This window comes from Phoxinus phoxinus (genome assembly GCF_949152265.1).
Source record: "Phoxinus phoxinus genome assembly, chromosome: 3".
Taxonomy (NCBI): domain Eukaryota; kingdom Metazoa; phylum Chordata; class Actinopteri; order Cypriniformes; family Leuciscidae; genus Phoxinus; species Phoxinus phoxinus.
The window spans coordinates 902,326-929,874 of NC_136878.1; the positions used below are offsets into that span (position 1 = coordinate 902,326).

Sequence of the window (27,549 nt, forward strand, 5' to 3'; positions counted from 1 at the left end):
AGGATTGGCACTGACATACAAGTCAGATTTAAATAGCTTTGGATAAATATTCATTGTATTATTTTAACATAGTAATCGTGTAATTAAATGAAATAGTTTGAAGAATGATGCCAGTGGCTGTGCTTCAGAAGGGCAGGAATACACCAAGAGCTGAAAGTTAGTTCGTCTTTGCATGTTAATGTCTGTTTGAGTAAATATTCTGGCTACTGTGGAGGAAGATGTGCTACTATTTTCCAGAAATATTAGCTTTGTTGTAACTACACTCTCAGGAAAAAAATGGCACAAACCAAATATTTGTAAACATCAATGAAATCCGACAACAACTGTCTCATAAATGATGACAAAGAACTGCAGTGGTCATGAACAATCAGAACACTGGATGCGGAAAACTCCGTCAAAAGAGTATGTCTGAATAGTAAAATGCAATTTCAGACACAGCCAGGACACTTTACTACGATTTATGAATGGCAGTGAAGTAAATATTATGAGTTAAAAAAAAGCTCTTCCTTTAATTCTTTTACTGTTTAAAACTAACTTAAGTCTTGTTAAACTAGAAGAAGTGCAGTGAAATGAACGGGCTGAATATTAATATGCCATATTTGTCTCGGCGTTTAATTCCTGATCAAGACCTTTTGACTGACGCTTGTGTTTCTATTTGTGACGCGACGCTCTGTTTAGTCCCGCCCACACTCAAATCTCATTGGTCAAAAACCCCGCCATGACGTCCCGCTTGCGCGGTAGAGGCGCGTGTCGCGTACTTTTGACGCGCACTTTTGACGCGCCTGTGCAACAAATCCGGGAGCGCGTTCAGATCGACGCGTCTCAATAAACTCAATGGCCGTGGCTGAGAAACTGATCCAGAGCGTCTCCGGTTACCCGGTGCTCTACAACGCGTCGCTGCACGATTATCGCAGTTCCGAGCGGCGCGTGAACGCGTGGAGGGAGGTCGCCGCGTGCGTCGGGCTCTCCGGTCAGTGCGTCAACATCACGCGCGCTCGACACGCGTTTGACTTTGAAAAGTGTTTCTGTTCTGTTGATCTTGATGATTTTACACACATATTTACAGCTGGAGACTCAACAAACTACAACGCGTCCGTTTCAATCAAACTGGCTATGAGCGTTGATTATTAAAGGCGCGTTTTTGATTTGACGCGTCGCTGGCGTTATAACTGATATAATATAATATAATGAAGTTAACAGGGATTAATTTAGTGCATGTGTTGATATATTAATATTTCAACCTTCAGTTGCGCTCCGTCTAGATGTGTTTAAACGCGCGTCTTTCTGTTTGTTTTCTGAACAACTTTGAGGCATAAAGTCTCTGATTCTCTATATGAGTGAAGATTTATGATACTGTACCATAAGAGACATTAAAACGCTGAACACGGCGCATTATTGCACTAACACAGTTATATGCAACTTATTGCTTTAAATATAGGCTTCCCATTATGTGTCTTTATACGTGTCATATTTCTATGTTATTATTATATGTTTTGTATTTACATGGAAGACATATTTATATATAAAGGCTGACACAGTTGATGCATGTTAAGCGTTCATAATGCTTTTATATGATAAAATGCTTAAAGTTACCATGAAATCAAAACTGACCATTCTTATCTTTGCATGGAATATTGCAATATTCATTATAAATTATGTATCCGACAACAATCCGTTCAATACCAAAGTAAGCGTTTTTTACAGTCTTTTACCATTAAAATCAGGATCATTTTTGACAGTAAAGAGAAAGTGTTTTTCATCAGTCCTGGTTTTAGATTATCGAGCTGCCGTTAGTTTTCCAGCGCTGCAGAAAGTCCCTGTAAGATGCACTTTTATGATGCATGTTGAAAAACCTGATTCTGTGCATGTGTTGAATCACACATCTGATCAGAGACACCGAGGTTAAAGGAGTAGTTCACTTTAAAATGAAAATTACCCCATGATTTACTCACCCTGAAGCCATCATAGGTGTATATGACTCTTCTTTCAGACGAATACAATCAGAGTTATATTAATAAACATCCGGACGCTTCCAAACTTTATAATGGCAGTGGATTGCAATCATCAGTTTAAAGCTCATAAAAGTGTATCTATCCATCATAAAAGTGTATCTATCCATCATAAAAGTGCATCTATCCATCATAAAAGTGCATCTATCCATCATAAAAGTGCATCTATCCATCATAAAAGTGCATCTATCCATCATAAAAGTGTTTATAAAGGCCTTCTGAAGGCCTATGTGTTTGTGTAAGAAAAATATCCATATTTAAAACTTTATCAAGTACAATAACTAGCTTCCAGCCAAACGAACATACGGATTCCACTTAAGCCTAAAGCGCAACTTATGCGAGTAATGCGACGTACTTCTGATATTTACGCTACGCATGCCACACTACACTACTTCTGACGCCATGAGTTGCGTAAATTGCGTTTTAGGCATAAGTCGTTTGGCTGGAAGCTCAAATTTTAAGAATATTTTTCTTACACAAACTGTTCGTTTTGCTTCAGAAGGCCTTTATTAACCCCCTGGAGCCTGTGGAGCACTTTATCATGGATAGATGCACTTTTATGATGGACAGATGCATTTAATGATGTTTTATTAACAAAGTTCGTGAGGAGCACGTTCAGATAATTAACATGAGTGGGAGAGCACTCAGCAATCAACGATAAGAGGTGTATATCTATATATTCAGCAATCTCACCTCAATCCATTGACAGTTTAGCAGCATCCCTCCACCGCCCCTTCTCCACACTCCACACTTCTAGTCCTAACCACTTACTTACTGGGGGAGTACTCTAGATTCGGACCAATCGTCATTGTTTGTCATGGTATGTCTTTGTATGTTGCCAAATTGTTGACTGGTGCGTCCCTTTATGCTTTCCCTGTATCCAGTCCAGTCAAGTCTGTTCGGTTCAGTCTTTCCCCCTCGGGATAGTTTTTGTTGTCCATCTATCCATCTTCTTCTTCTTATCCGGAGCCGGGTTGCGGGGGCAGCAGTCTAAGCAGAGATGCCCAGACTTCCCTCTACCTAGACACTTCCTCCAGCTCTTCCGGGGGGACACAGAGGCGTTCCCAGGCTAGCCGGGAGACATAATTCCTCCAACGTGTCCTAGGTCTTCCCCGGGTACTCCTCCCAGTGGGACGGGCCCGGAACACCTCAGCTGTGGAGGAGAAGCGGCTCTACTCTGAGCTCCTCCGAGTGACCGAGCTCCTCAGCCGATCTCTAAGGCAGCGCCCAGCCACCCTGCGGAGAAAGCTCATTTCGGCCGGCTGTATCCGGGATCTTGTCCTTTCGGTCATGACCCACAGCTCAAGACCATAGGTGAGAGTAGGAACGTAGATTGACCGGTAAATCGAGCACGACAGACCGGTACACCGACCGTATTACTGCTGAAGCTGCACCGATCCGTCTGTCAATCTCCCGTTCCATCCTTCCCTCACTCGTGAACAAGACCCCAAGATACTTGAACTCCTCCACTTGAGGCAGGAACTATCCACCAACCTGAAGTGGGCAAGCCACCCTTTACCGACTGAGGACCATGGCCTCGGATTTGGAGGTGCTGATTCTCATCCCAGCCGCTTCACACTCGGCTACAAACCGTCCCAGTGCATGCTGGAGGTCCTGGTCTGAAGGGGCCAACACGACAACATCATCCGCAAAAGCAGAGACGAAATCGTGTGGTCCCCAAACATGACACCCTCCGGCCCCTGGCTGCGTCTAGAAATTCTGTCCATAAAAATGATGAACAGAACCGGTGACAAAGGGCAGCCCTGCCGGAGTCCAACATGCACCGGGAACAAGTCTGACTTACTGTCGGCAATGCGAACCAAGCTCCTGCTCCGGCCGTACAGGGACCGGACAGTCCTTAGCAAAGGACCCCAGACCCCATACTCCCGGAGCTCCTCCACAGGACGCCACGAGGGACACAGTCAAATGCCTTCCCAAAATCCACAAAGCACATGTGGATTGGTTGGGCAAACTCCCATGAACCCTCCAGCACCCTAGAGAGGGTATAGAGCTGGTCCAGTGTTCCACGGCCCGGACGAAACCGCACTGTTCCTCCTGAATCCACGGTTCTACTATCGGCCGAATTCTCCTCTCCAGTACCCTGGCATAGACTTTCCCGGGGAGGCTGAGAAGTGTGATCCCCTGTAGTTGGAACACACCCTCCGGTCCCCCTTCTTAAAAAGAGGGACCACCACCCCGGTCTGCCAGCCCAAAGGTACAGTCCCCGACCGCCACGCGATGCTGCAGAGACGTGTCGGCCAAGACAGCCCCACAACATCCAGAGACTTGAGGTGCTCAGGGCGGATCTCATCCTGTGCCTTGCCACTGAGGAGCTTCTTGACTACCTCGGAGACTTCAGCTTGGGTGATGGACGAGTCCACCTCCTCGCCCTCAGCCTCTGCTTCCTCAATGGAAGACGTGACGGTGGGATTGAGGAGATCCTCGAAGTATTCCTTCCACCGTCCGACGACATCCCCAGTTGAGGTCAACAGCTGCCCACCTTCAGTGTAAACGATGTTGGTAGGGCACTGCTTCCCTCTCCTGAGGCACCGGACGGTTTGCCAGAGACTCGGCCAAACTTTCCCAACAGACCCTCACAGTATGTTTGGGTCTGCCGAGTCTGTCCAGCTTCCTCCTCCGCCATCGGATCCAACACCACCAGTGGTGATCAGTGCACAGCTCCGCACCCGAGTGTCCAAGACATACGGCCGGAGGTCGGATGAAACCCCCACAAAGTCGATAATCGCCCTCCGGCCTAGGGTGTCCTGGTGCCACGTGCACTGATGGACACCCTTATGCTTGAACATGGTGTTCGTTATGGACAAGCTGTAACTAGCACAGAAGTCCAATAACAGAACACTACTCGGGTTCAGATCAGGGGGCCATTCCTCCCAATCACGCCCCTGTCACTGTCCACGTCTGCGCTGAAGTCCCCCAGTAGAACGACGGAGTCCCCAGTCAGAGCACTTCCCAGCACCCCTCCCAGAGACGCCAAGAGGGCCGGGTACTCTGCACTACCGTTCGGCCCGTAGGCACACACGACAGTGAGAGACCTATCCCGACCCGAAGGCGCAGGGAAGCGACCCTCTCGTTCACCGGGGTGAACTCCAACACATGGCGGCTGAGCTGGTGGGCTATAAGCAAACCCACACCAGCCCACCGCCTCTCACCATGGGCAACTCCAGAATGGTGAAGAGTCCATCCTCTCTCGAGGAGTGTGGTTCCAGAGCCCAAGCTGTGCGTGGAGGTGAGCCCGACTATCTCTAGTCGGTACCTCTCAACCTCACGCACAATCTGCCAGCCTCCACTGCCTGCAGCCCCATATGCCAGCGCATGTTCCCGGTCACTGCACTAAGGTGCCTCCGTCAACGAGGGACTGACCTGAGGGGGTTCACCGGGAGTTCAGGAGTGTTGCTGAGGGGCTGGAATGCAACAATGCAGCTCTCAAGGACTTATTTAATTTAGCCCTTGAATGAAAGATAGATGCACTTTTATGAGCTTTAAACTGATGCTCGGAATGAGCTCGGAAGCATCAGGGTGTTTATTAATATAACTCTGATTGTATTCGTCTGAAAGAAGAAAGTCATATACACCTAGGATGGCTTGAGGGAGAGTAAATCAGGGGGTAATTTTCATTTTAGAGTGAACTCCTTTAACAGTGTTTTCCCGCTGCAGTGGTGCGTGTGTGTGTGTGTGTGTGTGTGTGAGTGTGTGTGTGTGTGAGTGTGTGTGTGTGTGTGTGTGTGTGTGTGTGTGTGTGTGTGTGTGTGTGTGTGTGTGTGTGTGTGTGTGTGTGTGTGAGTTTAACACTGTTCTCCCGCTGCAGTGGTGTGTGTGTGTGTGTGTGTGTGTGTGTGTGTGTGTGTGTGTGTGTGTGTGTGTGTGTGTGTGTGTGTGTGTGTGTGTGTGTGTGAGTTTAACACTGTTCTCCCGCTGCAGTGGTGGAGTGCAAGAGAAGATGGAAGACCATCAGGGACCGATACATCCGAGAGCGGAGACTCTGCAAGCTGAAGAGAGAAGAAGGAGGCCGGCGCCTGCATTACTGGCCACACAGAGAAAGCCTCTCGTTCCTGGACAATCACATCAGGAAGAGGAAGATTCCCAGTGGAGCCGAGGCTCTGGAGGATCCGGATGACGGGGACGGAAGCGCTCACGATTCGCCCGAGGAGTCGCTCGACGAGTCCAGCGGCGGAGACTCAAAGTCCAGCCTGGGAAACAAAGCAAAGAGTGATGGCGGGTTTGAGCCCAAGCATCCGCTCAAAGCGGCGATCCCGTTGAATCCCATAATGCCCCTGTCTATCGTGGCCCAGCTCAAACCACTGCAACACTTGAGGCCGCTGGTCTCCGCTCTTCCTCCGGGCCTGAAGGGGGCGCCGGCGTCCGGTTCATCAGCGCAGACCTCAGAGAATCAGACACACACACGGGTCTCAGAGGATCAGACACACACACGGGTCTCAGAGAACGAGCCTCTAAAGAGCGTCCAGAAAGCCTTGGATGAGGACGAGCTGTTCCTCTTGAGTTTCGTCCCGGCCCTCAAAAGACTGACGCCACAGAAAAGAGCCGCGGTTAAAATGCAGATCCAGAAGATCATGTTCGACGCGGAGTTCATGGACCAGTGAACACACTGGTGTCGGACTCAATACAAGTACACTTTACATTGGAGCCCGGAAACATCTGACTGGCAATTACAGTTGAAATTATGACTGTCAAAATTTTTATATAAAGTCAAAATTCTTCTTAAGACGTAAAAAAGTCGAAACTGACTTGAGTTAAAATTCCGACAAAAAGTTGGACTTATGAAATTTATGGTTGAAATTCTGAGTCAAAATTCTGACAAGTCTAAATTATGATATAAAGTGAAAATTCTGACTTTAGACATAAAAAAGTAAAATCTAACTTGTGTCAAAATTGCGACAAAAAGTTGGAATTATGACATTATGGTTGAAATTATGACTATATCAAATTTTGATATAGTCAAAAATTCTTCTTCCTGAAGACGTAAAAAGTTTAAATTATGAAACACTTAAGTCATAATAAGATATAATTAAGTCATAAAGAGTCATAATTATGACAGAATTTTGACTTTGTCATAATTTCAACTGACTTGACACGTAAAAAGTCGAAATTGACTTTCAAATATGATGAAAGGAAAAATGTATAATTAAATGTAAAAAAGTTATAATTCTGATTTAAGTTATAATTATGAATGTTATAAAAAGTCAAAACTGCCTTAAAAAGTCAGAATTATGACATAATGTTGACTTAAAATGTATGACATTATGTCATTAAAGTATCAGAATTCTGACCTGAGACAAAAAAGTAATTTCAACTTTTCAGAGTTTAAAGACCAATGAACTCCAGATCTTTCACTCAATAAAAGTAGAAGTAACTCCACACTGGAACATCTGACTGCGTCTCTTAGATTAAAACATGCTTTATTTTTGTACGTATCTCAGTATGAAGGTGGGAATAAAGTCCCTCAGCGTTTGATTAGAGATTTAGTGGCACGAAAGACCCTGTTTTTGTAAAATATCACTAGTGAAAATGTTCTGGCATCATTAAATATCTTGAACTGCTACTGTGTAATTTTAGGCTCAGATGAATGTTAACTATGTTTGACAGCCGCATGTTTGGATGATTCGTGAAATCTAGGGATGCAGATATGAACATTTTGGCCGATACCGATGACCGATAATTCTTTATATTTGAAAGCCGATAACCGATATATTGGCCGATAAATCTAAATCCAAATTTGTATGACATTTTTGAGAGCCTGATTACAAAAACTAAAGTTTCACCATTAAAATCCATGTCCCAAACACACAAGTTCTTAAAATCATTTTATGTAGCGGATATCTCGCTGTAAACCCGAATAATAATAATAACTCAAATTTTTAAGTTATGAAATTCAAAGTTTAAGTAAGCAGAACTAGCAGATTTTTATTTTGTACTTATACATTTTAATTGTTCTTAAGTTGAAATGTTTGAGTACACTAATTCATAAAATTAACTTAAAGCGTTAATATAATCACAATGTGAATAATATATAATATTAGTATAAACTTAGCTAGCTTTAACAAGCTAATCTGCTAACATACTGATTTGTTAGCATATTAGCAATAGTGTGTACAGAAGCACTTGCTGTGTGAGCGCAACAATATAAAGATATTATTTGCTCTCAGATCAAGATCATGCACCACTCGTCACCATGATCATAACTATCCCAAAACCAACATTAACATAAATTATTCTAAATTAGCATAACACAACATGAATCACTACTAAAATCTCCCACTTAACATTAATCTTGCACAAAAAAACCATTATATTACACTTAATTTTAGCATTTACTCTCCCTTTCGAGCGCCATGGGCAAAGCATGCTGGGAAATAGACATCCCAGCCGTTCCAGTGAAACTGAAGTTCGTCTAAATTAAAATAAATCATTTCATAAAACTCAAAACAATGAACCAGTTCAGCTTACTCAAAATATATCAGTTCTGTGAACTTGAAAGATAAAGAAAGTGCTAAATACTCATAAAAGTTACTTTGACTGAACTAATTAGTTTAATTTAAGTTTGTGCAACTCAAACCAATTAAGTGTTTTGAGCGTTGGGTTTTACAGTGCACTTTTTTTATCAATATTTTCCTTTTTTGAAGTGATCATATTCAAAACCATCATGTTGATCTGAAGTGTCTCGGCTGAAGGACATGATCATTAAAAGTAGAAACTTGTGCATTTAAAGATATAATCAAATTAATATTCGTTCACACTGTAAATCACACACTGAAATATAGAAATAAATAAAGTACATTGGAATTAATAACATTATGGAACTACATGCATTTTTATAATTCATGAGAGGCAAAAGTACATCAGTCCCAATCAACATGCCACTAAAAAGCATAATCTCGGCGATGTAAAGCAAATGAATATCCGTAAGCCGGACAGAAGCTGTTTATTTGTGTCCAGTTTTGATCCTCCTTATCGGTGTGGCTTAAGACAGATTTTGAAAATCCATTAATTCCTGATGAAAACCATACGGACTTGTATGATTACAAAGGATTTGTGGAGAATGAATAGAACATGTACAATATGGCTTTCTTGTCCGAGGAGAGACACTGAGGACTGTGTGTGTGTGATAAGACACGAGACGTCGCTCAAGGAAATTAAGATATAGCTCCACTTTTAGCACCAGAAATATTAAAATAACCCATGATGAGAGCCACAGATCTGGCCGGATCAAGTCACGGATACGGTTTAGCAACTGACCAAGAGAATATAAACTGCATTAAAGAGTTTTCTCAGTTTTCCAGGAATATCAACACACACTGAAATCAGGATAGATTTACTGGAAAACTAAAAACATTAGTTATTCAAAATGTCCTCATTTTGACACATTTTTCATAAAACAGGTGTTAATATCTTGTCATGTTGCTTTTCCAGTAAATGTGTCTTGATTTAAGAATGTTTATATGTTTGTTTGTTTGCTGCAGTAATATTTCTAGTAATTTATGAAGCATTATACTTGTGTTATTTCAAGTTTCAACAAGTTTTCAAGTTTTTTCAGTGTAGCAACTGACCAAGAAAATATAAACCAACTGCAAAACTATCTTCCCAGTAGGAATATCAACACACACTGAAATCAAGATATATTTACTGGAGAAAACTAAAGGCATTAGATATTACACTTCTGAAAAATGTATCAAAATGTACTTCATTTTGACACATTTTTCATTAAAAGTCTTAATATCTTCAGTCATGTTGCTTCTTGATTTAAGAACGTTAAAATATTAGTGCTGGAAACGAGACAGAAACACTGAAATGTATTTTTCAGTAATAAAATAAAATGTTCAGTTTTCCAGTACAAATATCAAAACATCCTTAAGACTTGTTTTATGAAAAATTGTTCAACATTAAGTTGTGCTTAAACTCCCTTCATTTTCATGCATTTTTCAGAAATGTAATAACTAATGTTTTTAATTTTCTCCAGTAAATATATCTTGATTTAAGTGTGTGTTGATATTCCTACTGGAAAACCCAAAAATGTATTTTATTTTATTACGGCAAAATAAATTTCAGTGTTTCGGTCTCGTTTTCCAGCACAAATATTTTAACCATTCTTAAATCAAGACACATTTACTGGAGAAGAAGCAACACGATTGAAGATATTAAGACTTGTTTTATGAATTTTTTTATAAATTCTCCAATTCTGATGCATTTTGATGTATTTTTCAGAAATGTAATTACTAATGTCTGAGCAACGGGTTTCAAATCAATTCTTCCTCAGTGTTTCTGTCTCGTTTCCAGCACTAATATTTTAACGTTCTTAAATCAAGAAGCAACATGACTGAAGATATTAAGACTTTTCATGAACAATTTATCAAAATTAAGTGAGTTTGTGAGTTTTAAAGTCTCTTAATTTCTTAAATTAAGACACATTTACTGGAGAAGCAACATGACTGAAGATATTAAGACTTGTTTTAAGAAAAATTGTTCAAAATGAGTTTGTGCTTAAAACAAGAACTTGTTAAACTCCTTTAACCTTGATGCATTTTTCAGAAGTTTAATATCTTCAGTCGTTTTGCTTTTCCAGTAAATGTGTCTTGATTTAAGAAAGTTAAGATGTGTTTTATTAATTTTTTTGCAGTAATATTGGTTTTATGAAGCATTATACTGTTTTTTTTTCAAGTTTCACCATAAACCTACAGAAGCAACTGACCAAGAAAAAATATATATATATATAACTGCAAAACTAATGTCTTTCTCAGTTTTCCAGTAGGAATATCAAAACACACTTGAATCAAGATATATTTACTGGAGAAGCAAAATAACTGAAGATATTACACTTCTGAAAAATGCATCAAAATTAAAACTCACAAACTCGCTTAATTTTGATAAATTGTTCATTAAAAGTCTTAATATCTTCAGTCATGTTGTTGCTTCTTGATTTAACAACGTTAAAATATTTGTGCTGGGAAACGAGACAGAAACACTGACATTTATTTTTCAGTAATAAGATAAAATAAAATTTTCAGTTTTCCAGTACGAATATCAAAACACACTTAAATCAAGATACATTGCATTACATTACAGACATTTACTGGAAAAGCAAACGACTGAAAATATTAAACTTCTGAAAAATGCATCAAAATTAAAGAAGTTTATTCTTAAAACAAGTTCTTGTCATTTTGCTTCTCCAGTAAATGTGTCTTGATTAAAGAACGTTAAAATATTTGTGCTGGAAAACGAGACCGAAACACTGACATTTATTTTGAAAATAAAATCAAATTCTCAGTTTGCGAATATCAAAACACACTTAAATCAAGACACATTTACTGGAGAAGCAAAATAACTGAAGATATTACACTTCTGAAAAATGCATCAAAGTTAAAGGAGTTTAACAAGTTCTTGTTTTAAGCACAAACTCATTTTGAACAATTTTTCATAAAACAAGTCTTAATATCTTCAGTCATGTTGCTTCTCCAGTAAATGTGTCTTGATGTAAGAATGTTTATATTAGTGCTGGAAAACGAGACAGAAACACTGAGGAAGAACATGATTGTTTTGCAGTAATATTGTTTTTATGAAGCATTGTGCTTGTGTTTTTCCAAGTTCCACCATATAAAGCAAAACCCATGGTTCCCAAAAGCAGGTTTAAGCGATGAAGCGTCCCGGCGAGTGCCCGCGTGGGTCCGTGAGGGTGACACGGGTCTGACTCTGGAAATCTCATGCAAATGCCGGATCCGGAGCTGATCCTCTCGCAGAATCACAGCACATTTATCTCTCGGCACAACAATGAGGCTTTCCGGCTCTCATACGTCTCATTTGATACAGTGAAATCAGATTTCTTGTCAGCTAAAGCCAGATTACCTGAATCTCCACTAACACCTTCACAAAACGGCCCAGATTAGCTGGGGTTTTCCACACACTTTATACTTTTCCCCCTCGGCTGTATAGAAGGATTATGCTTTGTCTCCTTGCTTTTAATCTATTTGGTAAATGGGTGTTTGACACGACCCGGCTCCTATATGAGTGTGTTCCTCCACAGCCACAGGCATTGGGTCCAGAAGTGGCAGAAGGACGTGTTCATGGACACGAAGCGCTTCTCGTTCAGCATCGACAGCATCCTGAGCGCCGGCGCGGAGGATCGGGAGCAGATCCTGGAAAACCCTCGTGTTGCGGGATCCTGTGAGGAGAGATCCCCGGGGAGTCAGGAGGCTCACGGATGCTTCTGTTCGCACTGTGGAGAGATTATACACCGTAAGACTTGCTTTCTTTCCTCTCCTCAATCTCAAGAGTAATATCTCAAGCGCTCCTCTGTGACCTCTCGCTGAAGATGCCCGATCCCTGAGGAAAAGCTCCAGGATCTCGCCCGTGTGTCTCAGTAATGTCTCAGGAAAAATGTTGTGCATGACAGTCACTTTTCACGGTGATAAAGAAAATATTAATAATATAAATATGCATGAAGGAAATGATAACACTTGATAATGAACATTAAGATTTTTTTTTTGTATTATATTTTTTCATTTGTGTGATGACTTTGTGGTGTAAATCGATGTTATTTTAGTGTCATTGAGATGTTATTATACTTTGTATCAATATTTAAAATTATTTTTATATTTTTCATTTTAAGTTTTAGTTACTTTTTTGTCCTTTTTATTAACACATCTCCTGTATTAAAAAAAAATCTGTATAGTTTTTTAATAATTGATATTAATTTATGTATTTTATTTATAAAGTTTTTTGTATTTTATTTCAGTTAATGTTAACACTTTATTTTAAGGTGATGTAGTTACACGTTACTATATGTACTTACTATAGTAATAACAGTAAATTATGCATAAATACATGTGGATAACCCTAAACCAAACCATATCTCGTACATAATTCATTAAAATTACTCAGTACTTATTTGATGTAACTACATCCCCTTAAATAAAGTGTGACCTAACCCTTGTTTGTTTCTGATGAAAACATTGATCTGATGGTTTGACTCTGAGGTGTAATGTGTCCAGACGTGTCGACTCTGGGGTGTAATGTGTCCAGACGTGTCGACTCTGGGGTGTAAATGTGTCCAGACGTGACGACTCTGGGGTGTAATGTGTCCAGACGTGTCGACTCTGGGGTGTAATGTGTCCAGACGTGTCGACTCTGGGGTGTAAATGTGTCCAGACGTGACGACTCTGGGGTGTAATGTGTCCAGACGTGTCGACTCTGGGGTGTAAATGTGTCCAGACGTGACGACTCTGGGGTGTAATGTGTCCAGACGTGTCGACTCTGGGGTGTAATGTGTCCAGACGTGTCGACTCTGGGGTGTAAATGTGTCCAGACGTGACGACTCTGGGGTGTAATGTGTCCAGACGTGTCGACTCTGGGGTGTAATGTGTCCAGACGTGTCGACTCTGGGGTGTAATGTGTCCAGACGTGTCGACTCTGGGGTGTAATGTGTCCAGACGTGTCGACTCTGGGGTGTAAATGTGTCCAGACGTGACGACTCTGGGGTGTAATGTGTCCAGACGTGTCGACTCTGGGGTGTGATGTGTCCAGACGTGTCGACTCTGGGGTGTAATGTGTCCAGACGTGTCGACTCTGGGGTGTAATGTGTCCAGACGTGTCGACTCTGGGGTGTGATGTGTCCAGACGTGTCGACTCTGGGGTGTGATGTGTCCAGACGTGTCGACTCTGGGGTGTAATGTGTCCAGACGTGTCGACTCTGGGGTGTAATGTGTCCAGACGTGTCGACTCCGGGGTGTGATGTGTCCAGACGTGTCGACTCTGGGGTGTAATGTGTCCAGACGTGTCGACTCTGGGGTGTGATGTGTCCAGACGTGTCGACTCTGGGGTGTAATGTGTCCAGACGTCTCGACTCTGGGGTGTAATGTGTCCAGACGTGTCGACTCCGGGGTGTAATGTGTCCAGACGTGTCGACTCTGGGGTGTAATGTGTCCAGACGTGTCGACTCTGGGATGTAATGTGTCCAGACGTGTCGACTCTGGGGTGTAATGTGTCCAGACGTGTCGACTCTGGGGTGTAATGTGTCCAGACGTGTCGACTCTGGGGTGTAATGTGTCCAGACGTGTCGACTCTGGGGTGTAATGTGTCCAGACGTGTCGACTCTGGGGTGTAATGTGTCCAGACGTGTCGACTCTGGGGTGTAATGTGTCCAGACGTGTCGACTCTGGGGTGTAATGTGTCCAGACGTGTCGACTCTGGGATGTAATGTGTCCAGACGTGTCGACTCTGGGGTGTAATGTGTCCAGACGTGTCGACTCTGGGGTGTAATGTGTCCAGACGTGTCGACTCTGGGGTGTAATGTGTCCAGACGTGTCGACTCTGGGGTGTAATGTGTCCAGACGTGTCGACTCTGGGGTGTAATGTGTCCAGACGTGACGACTCTGGGGTGTAATGTGTCCAGACGTGTCGACTCTGGGGTGTAAGGTGTCCAGACGTGTCGACTCTGGGGTGTGATGTGTCCAGACGTGTCGACTCTGGGGTGTAATGTGTCCAGACGTGTCGACTCTGGGGTGTGATGTGTCCAGACGTGTCGACTCTGGGGTGTAATGTGTCCAGACGTGTCGACTCTGGGGTGTAATGTGTCCAGACGTGTCGACTCTGGGGTGTAATGTGTCCAGACGTGTCGACTCTGGGGTATAATGAGTCCAGACGTGTCGACTCTGGGGTGTAATGTGTCCAGACGTGTCGACTCTGGGGTGTAATGTGTCCAGACGTGTCGACTCTGGGGTGTAATGTGTCCAGACGTGTCGACTCTGGGGTGTAATGAGTCCAGACGTGTCGACTCTGGGGTGTAATGTGTCCAGACGTGTCGACTCTGGGGTGTAATGTGTCCAGACGTGTCGACTCTGGGGTGTAATGTGTCCAGACGTGTCGACTCTGGGGTGTAATGTGTCCAGACGTGTCGACTCTGGGGTGTAATGAGTCCAGACGTGTCGACTCTGGGGTGTAATGTGTCCAGACGTGTCGACTCTGGGGTGTAATGTGTCCAGACGTGTCGACTCTGGGGTGTAATGTGTCCAGACGTGTCGACTCTGGGGTGTAATGTGTCCAGACGTGTCGACTCTGGGGTGTAATGTGTCCAGACGTGTCGACTCTGGGGTGTAATGTGTCCAGACGTGTCGACTCTGGGGTGTAATGTGTCCAGACGTGTCGACTCTGGGGTGTAATGTGTCCAGACGTGTCGACTCTGGGGTGTAATGTGTCCAGACGTGTCGACTCTGGGATGTAATGTGTCCAGACGTGTCGACTCTGGGGTGTAATGTGTCCAGACGTGTCGACTCTGGGGTGTAATGTGTCCAGACGTGTCGACTCTGGGGTGTAATGTGTCCAGACGTGTCGACTCTGGGGTGTAATGTGTCCAGACGTGTCGACTCTGGGGTGTAATGTGTCCAGACGTGTCGACTCTGGGTTGTAATGTGTCCAGACGTGTCGACTCTGGGGTGTAATGAGTCCAGACGTGTCGACTCTGGGGTGTAATGTGTCCAGACGTGTCGACTCTGGGGTGTAATGTGTCCAGACGTGTCGACTCTGGGGTGTAATGTGTCCAGACGTGTCGACTCTGGAGTGTAATGTGTCCAGACGTGTCGACTCTGGAGTGTAATGTGTCCAGACGTGTCGACTCTGGGGTGTAATGTGTCCAGACGTGTCGACTCTGGGGTGTAATGTGTCCAGACGTGTCGACTCTGGGGTGTAATGTGTCCAGACGTGTCGACTCTGGGGTGTAATGTGTCCAGACGTGTCGACTCTGGGGTGTAATGTGTCCAGACGTGTCGACTCTGGGGTGTAATGTGTCCAGACGTGTCGACTCTGGGGTGTAATGTGTCCAGACGTGTCGACTCTGGGGTGTAATGTGTCCAGACGTGTCGACTCTGGGGTGTAATGTGTCCAGACGTGTCGACTCTGGGGTGTAATGTGTCCAGACGTGTCGACTCTGGGGTGTAATGTGTCCAGACGTGTCGACTCTGGGGTGTAATGTGTCCAGACGTGTCGACTCTGGAGTGTAATGTGTCCAGACGTGTCGACTCTGAGGTGTAATGTGTCCAGACGTGTCGACTCTGGGGTGTAATGTGTCCAGACGTGTCGACTCTGGAGTGTAATGTGTCCAGACGTGTCGACTCTGAGGTGTAATGTGTCCAGACGTGTCGACTCTGGGGTGTAATGTGTCCAGACGTGTCGACTCTGGGGTGTAATGTGTCCAGACGTGTCGACTCTGGGGTGTAATGTGTCCAGACGTGTCGACTCTGGGGTGTAATGTGTCCAGACGTGTCGACTCTGGGGTGTAATGTGTCCAGACGTGTCGACTCTGGGGTGTAATGTGTCCAGACGTGTCGACTCTGGGGTGTAATGTGTCCAGACGTGTCGACTCTGGGGTGTAATGTGTCCAGACGTGTCGACTCTGGGGTGTAATGTGTCCAGACGTGTCGACTCTGGGGTGTAATGTGTCCAGACGTGTAGACTCTGGGGTGTAATGTGTCCAGACGTGTCGACTCTGGGGTGTAAATGTGTCCAGACGTGTCGACTCTGGGGTGTAATGTGTCCAGACGTGTCGACTCTGGGGTGTAATGTGTCCAGACGTGTCGACTCTGGGGTGTAATGTGTCCAGACGTGTCGACTCTGGGGTGTAATGAGTCCAGACGTGTCGACTCTGGGGTGTAATGAGTCCAGACGTGTCGACTCTGGGGTGTAATGTGTCCAGACGTGTCGACTCTGGGGTGTAATGTGTCCAGACGTGTCGACTCTGGGGTGTAATGTGTCCAGACGTGTCGACTCTGGGGTGTAATGTGTCCAGACGTGTCGACTCTGGGGTGTAATGTGTCCAGACGTGTCGACTCTGGGGTGTAATGTGTCCAGACGTGTCGACTCTGGGGTGTAATGTGTCCAGACGTGTCGACTCTGGGGTGTAATGTGTCCAGACGTGTCGACTCTGGGGTGTAATGTGTCCAGACGTGTCGACTCTGGGGTGTAATGTGTCCAGACGTGTCGACTCTGGGGTGTAATGTGTCCAGACGTGTCGACTCTGGGGTGTAATGTGTCCAGACGTGTCGACTCTGGGGTGTAATGAGTCCAGACGTGTCGACTCTGGGGTGTAATGTGTCCAGACGTGTCGACTCTGGTGTGTAATGTGTCCAGACGTGTCGACTCTGGGGTGTAATGTGTCCAGACGTGTCGACTCTGGGGTGTAATGTGTCCAGACGTGTCGACTCTGGTGTGTAATGTGTCCAGACGTGTCGACTCTGGGGTGTAATGTGTCCAGACGTGTCGACTCTGGGGTGTAATGTGTCCAGACGTGTCGACTCTGGTGTGTAATGTGTCCAGACGTGTCGACTCTGGGGTGTAATGTGTCCAGACGTGTCGACTCTGGGGTGTAATGTGTCCAGACGTGTCGACTCTGGTGTGTAATGTGTCCAGACGTGTCGACTCTGGGGTGTAATGTGTCCAGACGTGTCGACTCTGGGGTGTAATGTGTCCAGACGTGTCGACTCTGGGGTGTAATGAGTCCAGACGTGTCGACTCTGGGGTGTAATGTGTCCAGACGTGTCGACTCTGGGGTGTAATGTGTCCAGACGTGTCGACTCTGGGGTGTAATGTGTCCAGACGTGTCGACTCTGGGGTGTAATGTGTCCAGACGTGTCGACTCTGGGGTATAATGAGTCCAGACGTGTCGACTCTGGGGTGTAATGTGTCCAGACGTGTCGACTCTGGGGTGTAATGTGTCCAGACGTGTCGACTCTGGGGTGTAATGTGTCCAGACGTGTCGACTCTGGGGTGTAATGAGTCCAGACGTGTCGACTCTGGGGTGTAATGTGTCCAGACGTGTCGACTCTGGGGTGTAATGTGTCCAGACGTGTCGACTCTGGGGTGTAATGTGTCCAGACGTGTCGACTCTGGGGTGTAATGTGTCCAGACGTGTCGACTCTGGGGTGTAATGAGTCCAGACGTGTCGACTCTGGGGTGTAATGTGTCCAGACGTGTCGACTCTGGGGTGTAATGTGTCCAGACGTGTCGACTCTGGGGTGTAATGTGTCCAGACGTGTCGACTCTGGGGTGTAATGTGTCCAGACGTGTCGACTCTGGGGTGTAATGTGTCCAGACGTGTCGACTCTGGGGTGTAATGTGTCCAGACGTGTCGACTCTGGGGTGTAATGTGTCCAGACGTGTCGACTCTGGGGTGTAATGTGTCCAGACGTGTCGACTCTGGGGTGTAATGTGTCCAGACGTGTCGACTCTGGGATGTAATGTGTCCAGACGTGTCGACTCTGGGGTGTAATGTGTCCAGACGTGTCGACTCTGGGGTGTAATGTGTCCAGACGTGTCGACTCTGGGGTGTAATGTGTCCAGACGTGTCGACTCTGGGGTGTAATGTGTCCAGACGTGTCGACTCTGGGGTGTAATGTGTCCAGACGTGTCGACTCTGGGTTGTAATGTGTCCAGACGTGTCGACTCTGGGGTGTAATGAGTCCAGACGTGTCGACTCTGGGGTGTAATGTGTCCAGACGTGTCGACTCTGGGGTGTAATGTGTCCAGACGTGTCGACTCTGGGGTGTAATGTGTCCAGACGTGTCGACTCTGGAGTGTAATGTGTCCAGACGTGTCGACTCTGGAGTGTAATGTGTCCAGACGTGTCGACTCTGGGGTGTAATGTGTCCAGACGTGTCGACTCTGGGGTGTAATGTGTCCAGACGTGTCGACTCTGGGGTGTAATGTGTCCAGACGTGTCGACTCTGGGGTGTAATGTGTCCAGACGTGTCGACTCTGGGGTGTAATGTGTCCAGACGTGTCGACTCTGGGGTGTAATGTGTCCAGACGTGTCGACTCTGGGGTGTAATGTGTCCAGACGTGTCGACTCTGGGGTGTAATGTGTCCAGACGTGTCGACTCTGGGGTGTAATGTGTCCAGACGTGTCGACTCTGGGGTGTAATGTGTCCAGACGTGTCGACTCTGGGGTGTAATGTGTCCAGACGTGTCGACTCTGGGGTGTAATGTGTCCAGACGTGTCGACTCTGGGGTGTAATGTGTCCAGACGTGTCGACTCTGGAGTGTAATGTGTCCAGACGTGTCGACTCTGAGGTGTAATGTGTCCAGACGTGTCGACTCTGGGGTGTAATGTGTCCAGACGTGTCGACTCTGGAGTGTAATGTGTCCAGACGTGTCGACTCTGAGGTGTAATGTGTCCAGACGTGTCGACTCTGGGGTGTAATGTGTCCAGACGTGTCGACTCTGGGGTGTAATGTGTCCAGACGTGTCGACTCTGGGGTGTAATGTGTCCAGACGTGTCGACTCTGGGGTGTAATGTGTCCAGACGTGTCGACTCTGGGGTGTAATGTGTCCAGACGTGTCGACTCTGGGGTGTAATGTGTCCAGACGTGTCGACTCTGGGGTGTAATGTGTCCAGACGTGTCGACTCTGGGGTGTAATGTGTCCAGACGTGTCGACTCTGGGGTGTAATGTGTCCAGACGTGTCGACTCTGGGGTGTAATGTGTCCAGACGTGTCGACTCTGGGGTGTAATGTGTCCAGACGTGTAGACTCTGGGGTGTAATGTGTCCAGACGTGTCGACTCTGGGGTGTAAATGTGTCCAGACGTGTCGACTCTGGGGTGTAATGTGTCCAGACGTGTCGACTCTGGGGTGTAATGTGTCCAGACGTGTCGACTCTGGGGTGTAATGTGTCCAGACGTGTCGACTCTGGGGTGTAATGAGTCCAGACGTGTCGACTCTGGGGTGTAATGAGTCCAGACGTGTCGACTCTGGGGTGTAATGTGTCCAGACGTGTCGACTCTGGGGTGTAATGTGTCCAGACGTGTCGACTCTGGGGTGTAATGTGTCCAGACGTGTCGACTCTGGGGTGTAATGTGTCCAGACGTGTCGACTCTGGGGTGTAATGTGTCCAGACGTGTCGACTCTGGGGTGTAATGTGTCCAGACGTGTCGACTCTGGGGTGTAATGTGTCCAGACGTGTCGACTCTGGGGTGTAATGTGTCCAGACGTGTCGACTCTGGGGTGTAATGTGTCCAGACGTGTCGACTCTGGGGTGTAATGTGTCCAGACGTGTCGACTCTGGGGTGTAATGTGTCCAGACGTGTCGACTCTGGGGTGTAATGTGTCCAGACGTGTCGACTCTGGAGTGTAATGAGTCCAGACGTGTCGACTCTGGGGTGTAATGTGTCCAGACGTGTCGACTCTGGGGTGTAATGTGTCCAGACGTGTTGACTCTGGGGTGTAATGTGTCCAGACGTGTCGACTCTGGGGTGTAATGTGTCCAGACGTGTCGACTCTGGGGTGTAATGTGTCCAGACGTGTCGACTCTGGGGTGTAATGTGTCCAGACGTGTCGACTCTGGGGTGTAATGTGTCCAGACGTGTGTTTTCTGTGCTGTAGTCTGGAGTCCGAGGATGTTTGCAGAGCCGGCTCCTGCTGCAGAATCCTCCAGCTTCGCTCACGTTCAGAGGCGGGTTCGACGGCACCGCACGATCTTCACAGAGGAGCAGCTGGAGGCTCTGGAGGATCTGTTCCGGCAGAACCAGTATCCCGACATCAACACCCGCGAGGATCTGGCCCAGCGCACACAGCTGCGCGAGGAGAGAGTCGAGGTCTTCCAGAACCATTCATAACTCATCTTTCACCCCTAAACTCACAGCTAACAAACGTATGCTCTTGTTCCTGTTCAAGGGATAGGTCACCAAAATATGGAAATTATTGAATATAAAATATTGAATAATTAACGAGGTTAATTTTTCACTATTTTCCAGCTGTATTTACACCATTTTATCATTTATTTTGTTATTAGGATTAGTAGCTTGCCATTTTGTGACATTTGGAGTACATTTTTTATTCAAAATTACACATTCAAACACAAAAACGATCCATCAAATGTTACCGTCATTGTGTATTATCTACCAAGTATTGAGGTCTCTGCGTTCCCGTGACAAGACTTTTGAAAAGTAGATATTATAGATGTTTCTAAAGCATATACGGCACTTTAAAAGTGTGGTTTAATTCAATGTTATATTGTTTAAGTAAAATGTATAGCAAAGGAAACTTCAACTAAATAGATATTACTCAACCTTTTACTAGCGAAGTTAAAATTACTTTGTTTCTTTGTTACTTTCACTGAACTTAGTTAAGTAGAGTTTACTTAATTTCATGTCAAATTTACTTAAAAAATATTTGTAAAAAAATGTGCCAAAGAAAAATAAAGTAAATTTTACTTATTTTTTTATTCAGTGTAGATCTAACTGTGCATTTAAAATTACCGTTAAATTTCCAGTTTTTGGAAGTGAAAAAAAAGAACAAGTCATTGTATAATTTACAGTGAAAAAAACGTAACAATTCCCTGCGTGACACTTCACATTTGATGTATTTTTGTTGAAATAACTTTTTTTTCATAGTTTTTCTTCCTTTTTTCTAATCAGTTATGTACAAGCTGTTTGTGATGAGCTTTGATTGACGTTTTTTTTACTGTAAATTTAAGTTAAGCCTGTTAAACCTAAAATGTTGCTACCGTATTTTTTACAGTAAATTTCTGGCAACCACAGCTGCCATTTTTTACTGTAAATTTAAGTTAAGCCTGTAACACCTAAAATTTTGCTACCGTATTTTTTACGGTAAATTTCTGGCAACCACAGCTGCCATTTTTTACAGTAAATTTAAGTCAAGCCTGTTAAACCTAAAATTTTGCTACCGTATTTTTTACGGTAAATTTCTGGCAACCACAGCTGCCATTTTTTACTGTAAATTTAAGTTAAGCCTGTAACACCTAAAATTTTGCAACCGTATTTTTTACGGTAAATTTCTGGCAACCACAGCTGCCATTTTTTACTGTAAATTTAAGTAAAGCCTGTAAAACCTAAAATTTTGCTACCGTATTTTTTACGGTTAATTTCTGGCAACCACAGCTGCCATTTTTTACAGTAAATTTAAGTCAAGCCTGTTAAACCTAAAATTTTGCTACCGTATTTTTTACGGGAAATTTCTGGCAACCACAGCTGCCATTTTTTACTGTAAATTTAAGTAAAGCCTGTAAAACCTAAAATGTTGCAACCGTATTTTTTCGGTAAATTTCTGGCAACCACAGCTGCCATTTTTTACTGTAAATTTAAGTTAAGCCTGTAACACCTAAAATGTTGCTACTGTATTTTTCACTGTAAATTTCTGGCAACCACAGCTGCCATTTTTTACTGTAAATTTAAGTTAAGCCTGTAACACCTAATATTTTGCTACCGTAGTTTTTACGGTAAATTTCTGGCAACCACAGCTGCCATTTTTTACTGTAAATTTAACAGAATTGTTTATTACAGTGTGGAAGCCTCTATAATAACTGTGTGATTGCTTTAGGTGTGGTTTAAGAACCGAAGGGCGAAATGGCGCCGACAGAAGCGGCTTCCCTTCAGCCTTCCAGACGACTGGAAAACTGTCCTTCACAGCGACTGACCCGGACGTCATGATTTCAGTCTGAAGACCTCAAGAGCTGAAACCCTTCATTCAGCGGTTGCAAGCATTTGTTGACAGACATTACAAAAACATAGGGTGTTTCCCATTCATAAAGTCCCCCTGTGGTGTAAATCCAGCTTTTAATGTAGTTTATGTGTGTATGTGGAGTTATTAATCTGCTTTAACACACACCATGTGTAAGTTCATAAGTGGACAGCATTGCTGAGTATTTTCTGCTTAAAACTGCAGTGAACCAAAGACAGTCTCAAACACACGGTTTGAAATCGCTGGTGTTTCTGACGTCACACACTACCTTGACCAATCAGATCAACGTGTGATCGTCAACCAGTGGATCTCTGAGCGAGTGAGTGAGTGGAGGCGGGGCTCATTTACATATTCATAGAGTCGAGTATAATAAATGAGGCGAGGGTGTCGAGTTACATTCGAGATTTTATAAGGGATGAAGAATTGTTTTCATGGAAAAAACATTTAAACATAATTTTGGTGATCAAAGATGAGTTTTAAGGGATATAATTATTGACTACAGGGGGACTTTAAATAATAGAACATGATATTTTTGTCACTTTTTTATAAAATCATGTTTTATTTTAATTTTCATACAAACGATCTTGCCATGTAAAGCTACAGTTATACTAGAAATAAAACCTAATGTATCTCTGTCACAGACTATAATCAATTAAAGAATCAACATTCAAAACTTCATCATACAGCAGGACAGCAACACAATTAATAACATTAATAAAAATCATGGATGAGTGGAAAATGCATGCGGGATATCATGACATTTTTAATGTAGGCTATAAAAACATCTCTTATTCTGGACAACTTTATAGCCTACTTTATCTACAAAGGAAATAAGTAAATTGATCAAGAATGTCTTGAAACACGGGTATGTAGAAATGGAAAAATCTGTTATACATATAATTTACTTCTGTTTGATGTTAAATGTCTGTTTATTTCTTTGAAAGTTAATAAAAAATGTTTTTTAATATACTCCGCTGATCTCCTCACAACATGTTGCTGCAGTGACGTCAGAGCAATGAGATGTAGATCTGTTGCGCATGCGCAGACGGAGCGCAACCCCAGTTTCGATTCTGTACAGGCAGAAACAACTAATCCAAACACATCAGTGACTGACAGCCGAATTACACCTTCTGGACCCTCAAAGCGTTCTGCTTTCACACGGTGTTCTCCTCAGATGCTTAAAACACGTGAGATGCGCTGATTTTATGATTATTGTGCGGTAAATAAACAGTGAAGTGATGCTAGCGACGCTCGTGAAGCTCATTGAATGGACAGAACTCCTATAAACACAATAATGACCAGCATTTTGAGTTAAAACACGGTATTTCTCGCTTTTTGTGCTATTTGAGCAGGTGTCAGTGTGTTGATGATAGTGTTTTAGTGTTAAATAAGTCAGTTTAGCAGTAGCTGCTAACGCACACCGAGTTTACATGGAGTTTTTTCTAAAAACATCTTTACAATTTGTATGGTATTATATTTATATCTTCTGTTTGCTTGTACAAACTGTTTTTACAGGGATAAAGTTTGAAATAAATAATAATAATACACAAAAATAACTAAATACACTACTACTTATATATTATTATATTATTATACATTATTGCAGATATACATTTATTCATCCAGCATCATTTTCAAACTGGAAAAGTTTAGAGGAAAAAGTGTGTAAAATATTAAATAAATAACAAACAAACTAAAAGATTTCAATAAATAAATGAGTAATTCAACAAATAAACGTGTGTGTGTGTGTGTGTATATATATATATACACACACGTTTGTTTGTTGGTTGATTATATATATATAGATTCAAATAAATTTAATAACTAACAAAAATAAGATTAAAATAAATAAATTAGTGAGTAATTAAACAAATTACGTAATAATATAACTAAATATTTTCCAAACTATATTTTAAACACATTTCGAATATTAATTTCTTAGTATTGGGTTTTTAACAAGAATATAAACGATTGACGCTTTTATCCAAAGATGATGAATACAGCAAGAGATTCACCTTAATATATAATAAACACGAGATTATGAAGTCAGTCTTCTTAGCTTAGTGATCTTAGTAATAAAAGCAGAATGTGAATATGTAATATTTATTGGCGTATAGTCACGGAGAGAATAATCCATTATGCGTTGGCTTTCTGTTCCTGCACGCAGGCAGAAGAAATGTCCCGTAAATCCAGCACGAGTAAGCAGACGAGCTCTCTGAAAGCTAAAGGACTCAAAGACATCAGGATCGACGAAGAGGTCAAGATCGCCGTGAACATCGCGCTGGAGAGGTTCCAGTACAGCGACGACAAAGGTCTGAGTTCTGTGGCTAAAAGTAAAACAAGCTCTTTTATTATAATTTATGCTGGAAACCCTTCACCTAAATGGGCGGTTCAGTTCAGAATTGCTTGAAAATCTCTGGTTATATATGTAATTGGCAAATATGGGATTCAATCTTTCTGTCAACTTGTTTTCTTTCAATTTCTTTCGACATTTTTTAGGCGATTAAGCTTTTTTTTTTTACTCAAATAATGCAAAAACACCAACTGCAGTTTATAGAGGAGTTTGGTCTAGTGAGGATACCATATTTCCTAAAAATATAACCAAGTTAAAGCAAGTAAATAATGAATAGAAGAGGGCCCAAGACAGAACCCTGAGGAACACCGGTGGTGCCGGAAACGTTTAAGTTGAACGACCAGAGCGATATGTAAACGTAATTAATTAATTTTATTATTATGTGACAAGAAATCCCAACGGAAGCTAACCTGTCAAGGAGTTTTTATGCGAGATAGTATCAAAGGTCATATATCATATTATATATCATATCATAGTACTCAGATCAAGAGGTTAATTAGCCAGAATCAGCTGTTGGATTTTTTTGTTGTTTTATTATATTTATTATAAGTCCCCCCTGTACTGTAGTCAATCAGTTCATCCCTTAAAACTCATCTTTAATCAGCAAAATTACATATTTAGACGTTTTTTCCTTTAAAAAAATGTCTTCATTCCTTAAAATATCTTGAATGTAACTCGACACCCTTGCCTCATTTAGTATACGTAGTTCTATGAATATGCAAATGAGCCCGCCTCCACTCACTCACTCAGATCACTGCAGTTTTAAGCAGAAAATACTCAGCAATGCTGTTTACTTATGAGTTTACACATGGTTTGTCTTAAAGCTGATTAATAACACCACATAGACACATACACTACAGTAAAACCTTGAGTTTCAAGTTAACACAGGGCGACTTTAACGTTTTATAAAATTGTTGTTTTGTCTCATAGAGCTGGATTTCCCTTCTTCATTGACAAATTCTGAGAGAGCGTTCGTTCATCGGCTCGCTCAGTCGCTCGGCTACGTCTCGAAAAGCAGAGGGTAAGCTGAATCTCTTCTCTGGTGATGTGGGCGGGGCAACCTGTCACTCACATGAGATCAGCCAATAGCAAACCACAACCACAATCATCATATTATACTGATTTCTAAAGGATCATGTGACACTGTAGACTGGAGTAATGATGCTGAACATTCAGCTTTGATCACAGGAATAAATTATACTTTACTATATATTCACATAGAGAACTGATGATTTACATTATAATAATATTTCAAATTTTTACTGTTTTTTTTGTATTTTTAATCAAATAAATGCAGCCTTGGTGAGCAGAAGTGGACACAAACTTTGTTGTATTACTTTCCTGTTATCTCTGGAAAGCTGCTTTGAAACACTCTGTATTGTAAAAAGCATTACATACAAATACATACAATTTGTGAAAATACATAATACATAAAAATGTAAGTAACTTGACTTGAAGACTAGCACAACTTTAAGTTCTTCACCGACTTTTTGAGGGTGAGCAAAAACGCACCGATTTTGTGTCTGTCCCTTTAAATGCAAATGAGCTGCTGCACAGGGGGCGGAGCTACAACAGCTTGTGTCCTTTTACTTCACACACACACACACACACAATGATGACTTCCCGCTGTTCGCAGGAAAGGTTCGGGTCGATGTCTGACTGTGAGGAAGAAGGACGGCACGGAGTCGGCTCGGTCCATCATGACCTGTAGTCTCTCACACAACTCCAAACACATGGTGCAGAATCTCCTGCAGAGGTTCCCCATCACCAATAAAGAGCGCAGCGAGCTCCAGCCGCGCACCGAGAGAGCCGTCCTCGCTTCCCCCGACAGTGGTGAGTCCCACCGGGTTATTACTATTTACAGGAACACGACTTTGGGCCCTATTGTAACGCTCTGAAACGCAAGTATCAAACGCGAAACGCAAGTAACTCTGTGGGCGGATCCCGGCGCTGTTGCTATTATACCGGCGGGATAAACGACTCTTGTGCCCGACGCAAATCTAAAATGTGTTGGTCTGAAGTCGCTTCATTACTCATAGGTGTGGTTTGGGCGTAACGTGAAATAAACCAATCAGAGCGTCCTCTCACATTCCCTTTAAGAGCCGGCGCGCTTGTTCCACGGCGGAAACTAGATTTTAAAAAAAAAATCTAGATAGATCTTTTTCACATCTTCACGGGCACAACAATGATTTCCCTCGTGTGTTAATATTTTTCCTTGTAATAATGTATGATTTGCAAATAGGGCTGTTAAACGGTTAATCGCGATTAATCGAATCCAAAATAAAAGTTTGTGTTTACATAATATATGTGTGTGTATTGTGTATAATTATTTTGTATATATAAATACACACACATGCATGTATATATTTGAGATTTATATTACATATAATTAGAACTATTTTATATATAAATAACAAATATTTCTTAAATATATACATGCATGTGTGTGTATTTATAAATACAAAATAATTATACACAATACACAAACATATATTATGTAAACACAAACTTTTATTTTGGATTCGATTAATCGCGATTAATCGTTTACAGCCCTATTTGCAAAAATGAAAACTGCTGCGTCTGTTTATAATTATTAGAGAATCAAAGTGGATGCGCGTTAACACGCTACATTATGGCCAAGCACGCGTCCTTAAAATACCACATCACTAACGCGCAACGCGCCGCTGTCTTTAGAC

The 27,549-nt window shown here is 43.0% G+C and overlaps 3 protein-coding genes across 6 annotated transcripts in view; all 3 read left to right on the forward strand.

Moving 5' to 3' along the window:
- Positions 1-734: 734 nt before the first annotated feature.
- On the forward strand, positions 735-7,586 carry LOC306995084 (uncharacterized protein). Its single transcript, XM_079606338.1, has 2 exons — positions 735-970; positions 5,949-7,586. Exons 1-2 carry the CDS (start codon positions 835-837, stop codon positions 6,626-6,628), a joined length of 816 nt encoding a protein of 271 aa, XP_079462464.1. The 5' UTR covers positions 735-834; the 3' UTR covers positions 6,629-7,586.
- A 4,185-nt stretch (positions 7,587-11,771) lies between these two features.
- On the forward strand, positions 11,772-22,795 carry LOC306996053 (homeobox protein goosecoid-2). The gene is made up of 3 exons (XM_079608139.1): positions 11,772-12,272; positions 20,404-20,615; positions 22,360-22,795. Exons 1-3 carry the CDS (start codon positions 12,041-12,043, stop codon positions 22,453-22,455), a joined length of 540 nt encoding a protein of 179 aa, XP_079464265.1. The 5' UTR covers positions 11,772-12,040; the 3' UTR covers positions 22,456-22,795.
- A 700-nt stretch (positions 22,796-23,495) lies between these two features.
- The window catches only part of ythdc2 (YTH domain containing 2), a 48,535-nt gene continuing 44,481 nt past the window's right edge, over positions 23,496-27,549 (forward strand). Inside the window, exons 1-4 of one of the 4 annotated variants that reach the window (XM_079606744.1) lie at positions 23,496-23,687; positions 24,668-24,812; positions 25,784-25,874; positions 26,490-26,686. In XM_079606744.1, coding sequence (XP_079462870.1) covers positions 24,677-24,812; positions 25,784-25,874; positions 26,490-26,686 — 424 coding nt within the window. In that variant the 5' untranslated portion in view covers positions 23,496-23,687; positions 24,668-24,676. Of the gene's footprint in view, positions 23,822-24,667; positions 24,813-25,783; positions 25,875-26,489; positions 26,687-27,549 lie in introns of all 4 variants that reach the window. The other 3 variants (XM_079606741.1, XM_079606743.1, XM_079606742.1) reach the window with 3 other exon arrangements.

Bases quoted from the DNA above. Each gene is read 5' to 3' on its own strand.
- LOC306995084 (XM_079606338.1), top strand. From the start codon at position 835: ATGGCCGTGGCTGAGAAACTGATCCAGAGCGTCTCCGGTTACCCGGTG. The intron at 971-5,948 runs GTCAGTGCGTCA...CTCCCGCTGCAG, and splicing joins CGCGTGCGTCGGGCTCTCCG to TGGTGGAGTGCAAGAGAAGA.
- LOC306996053 (XM_079608139.1), top strand. From the start codon at position 12,041: ATGAGTGTGTTCCTCCACAGCCACAGGCATTGGGTCCAGAAGTGGCAG. The intron at 12,273-20,403 runs GTAAGACTTGCT...TCTGTGCTGTAG, and splicing joins CTGTGGAGAGATTATACACC to TCTGGAGTCCGAGGATGTTT. The intron at 20,616-22,359 runs GTCTTCCAGAAC...TGATTGCTTTAG, and splicing joins TGCGCGAGGAGAGAGTCGAG to GTGTGGTTTAAGAACCGAAG.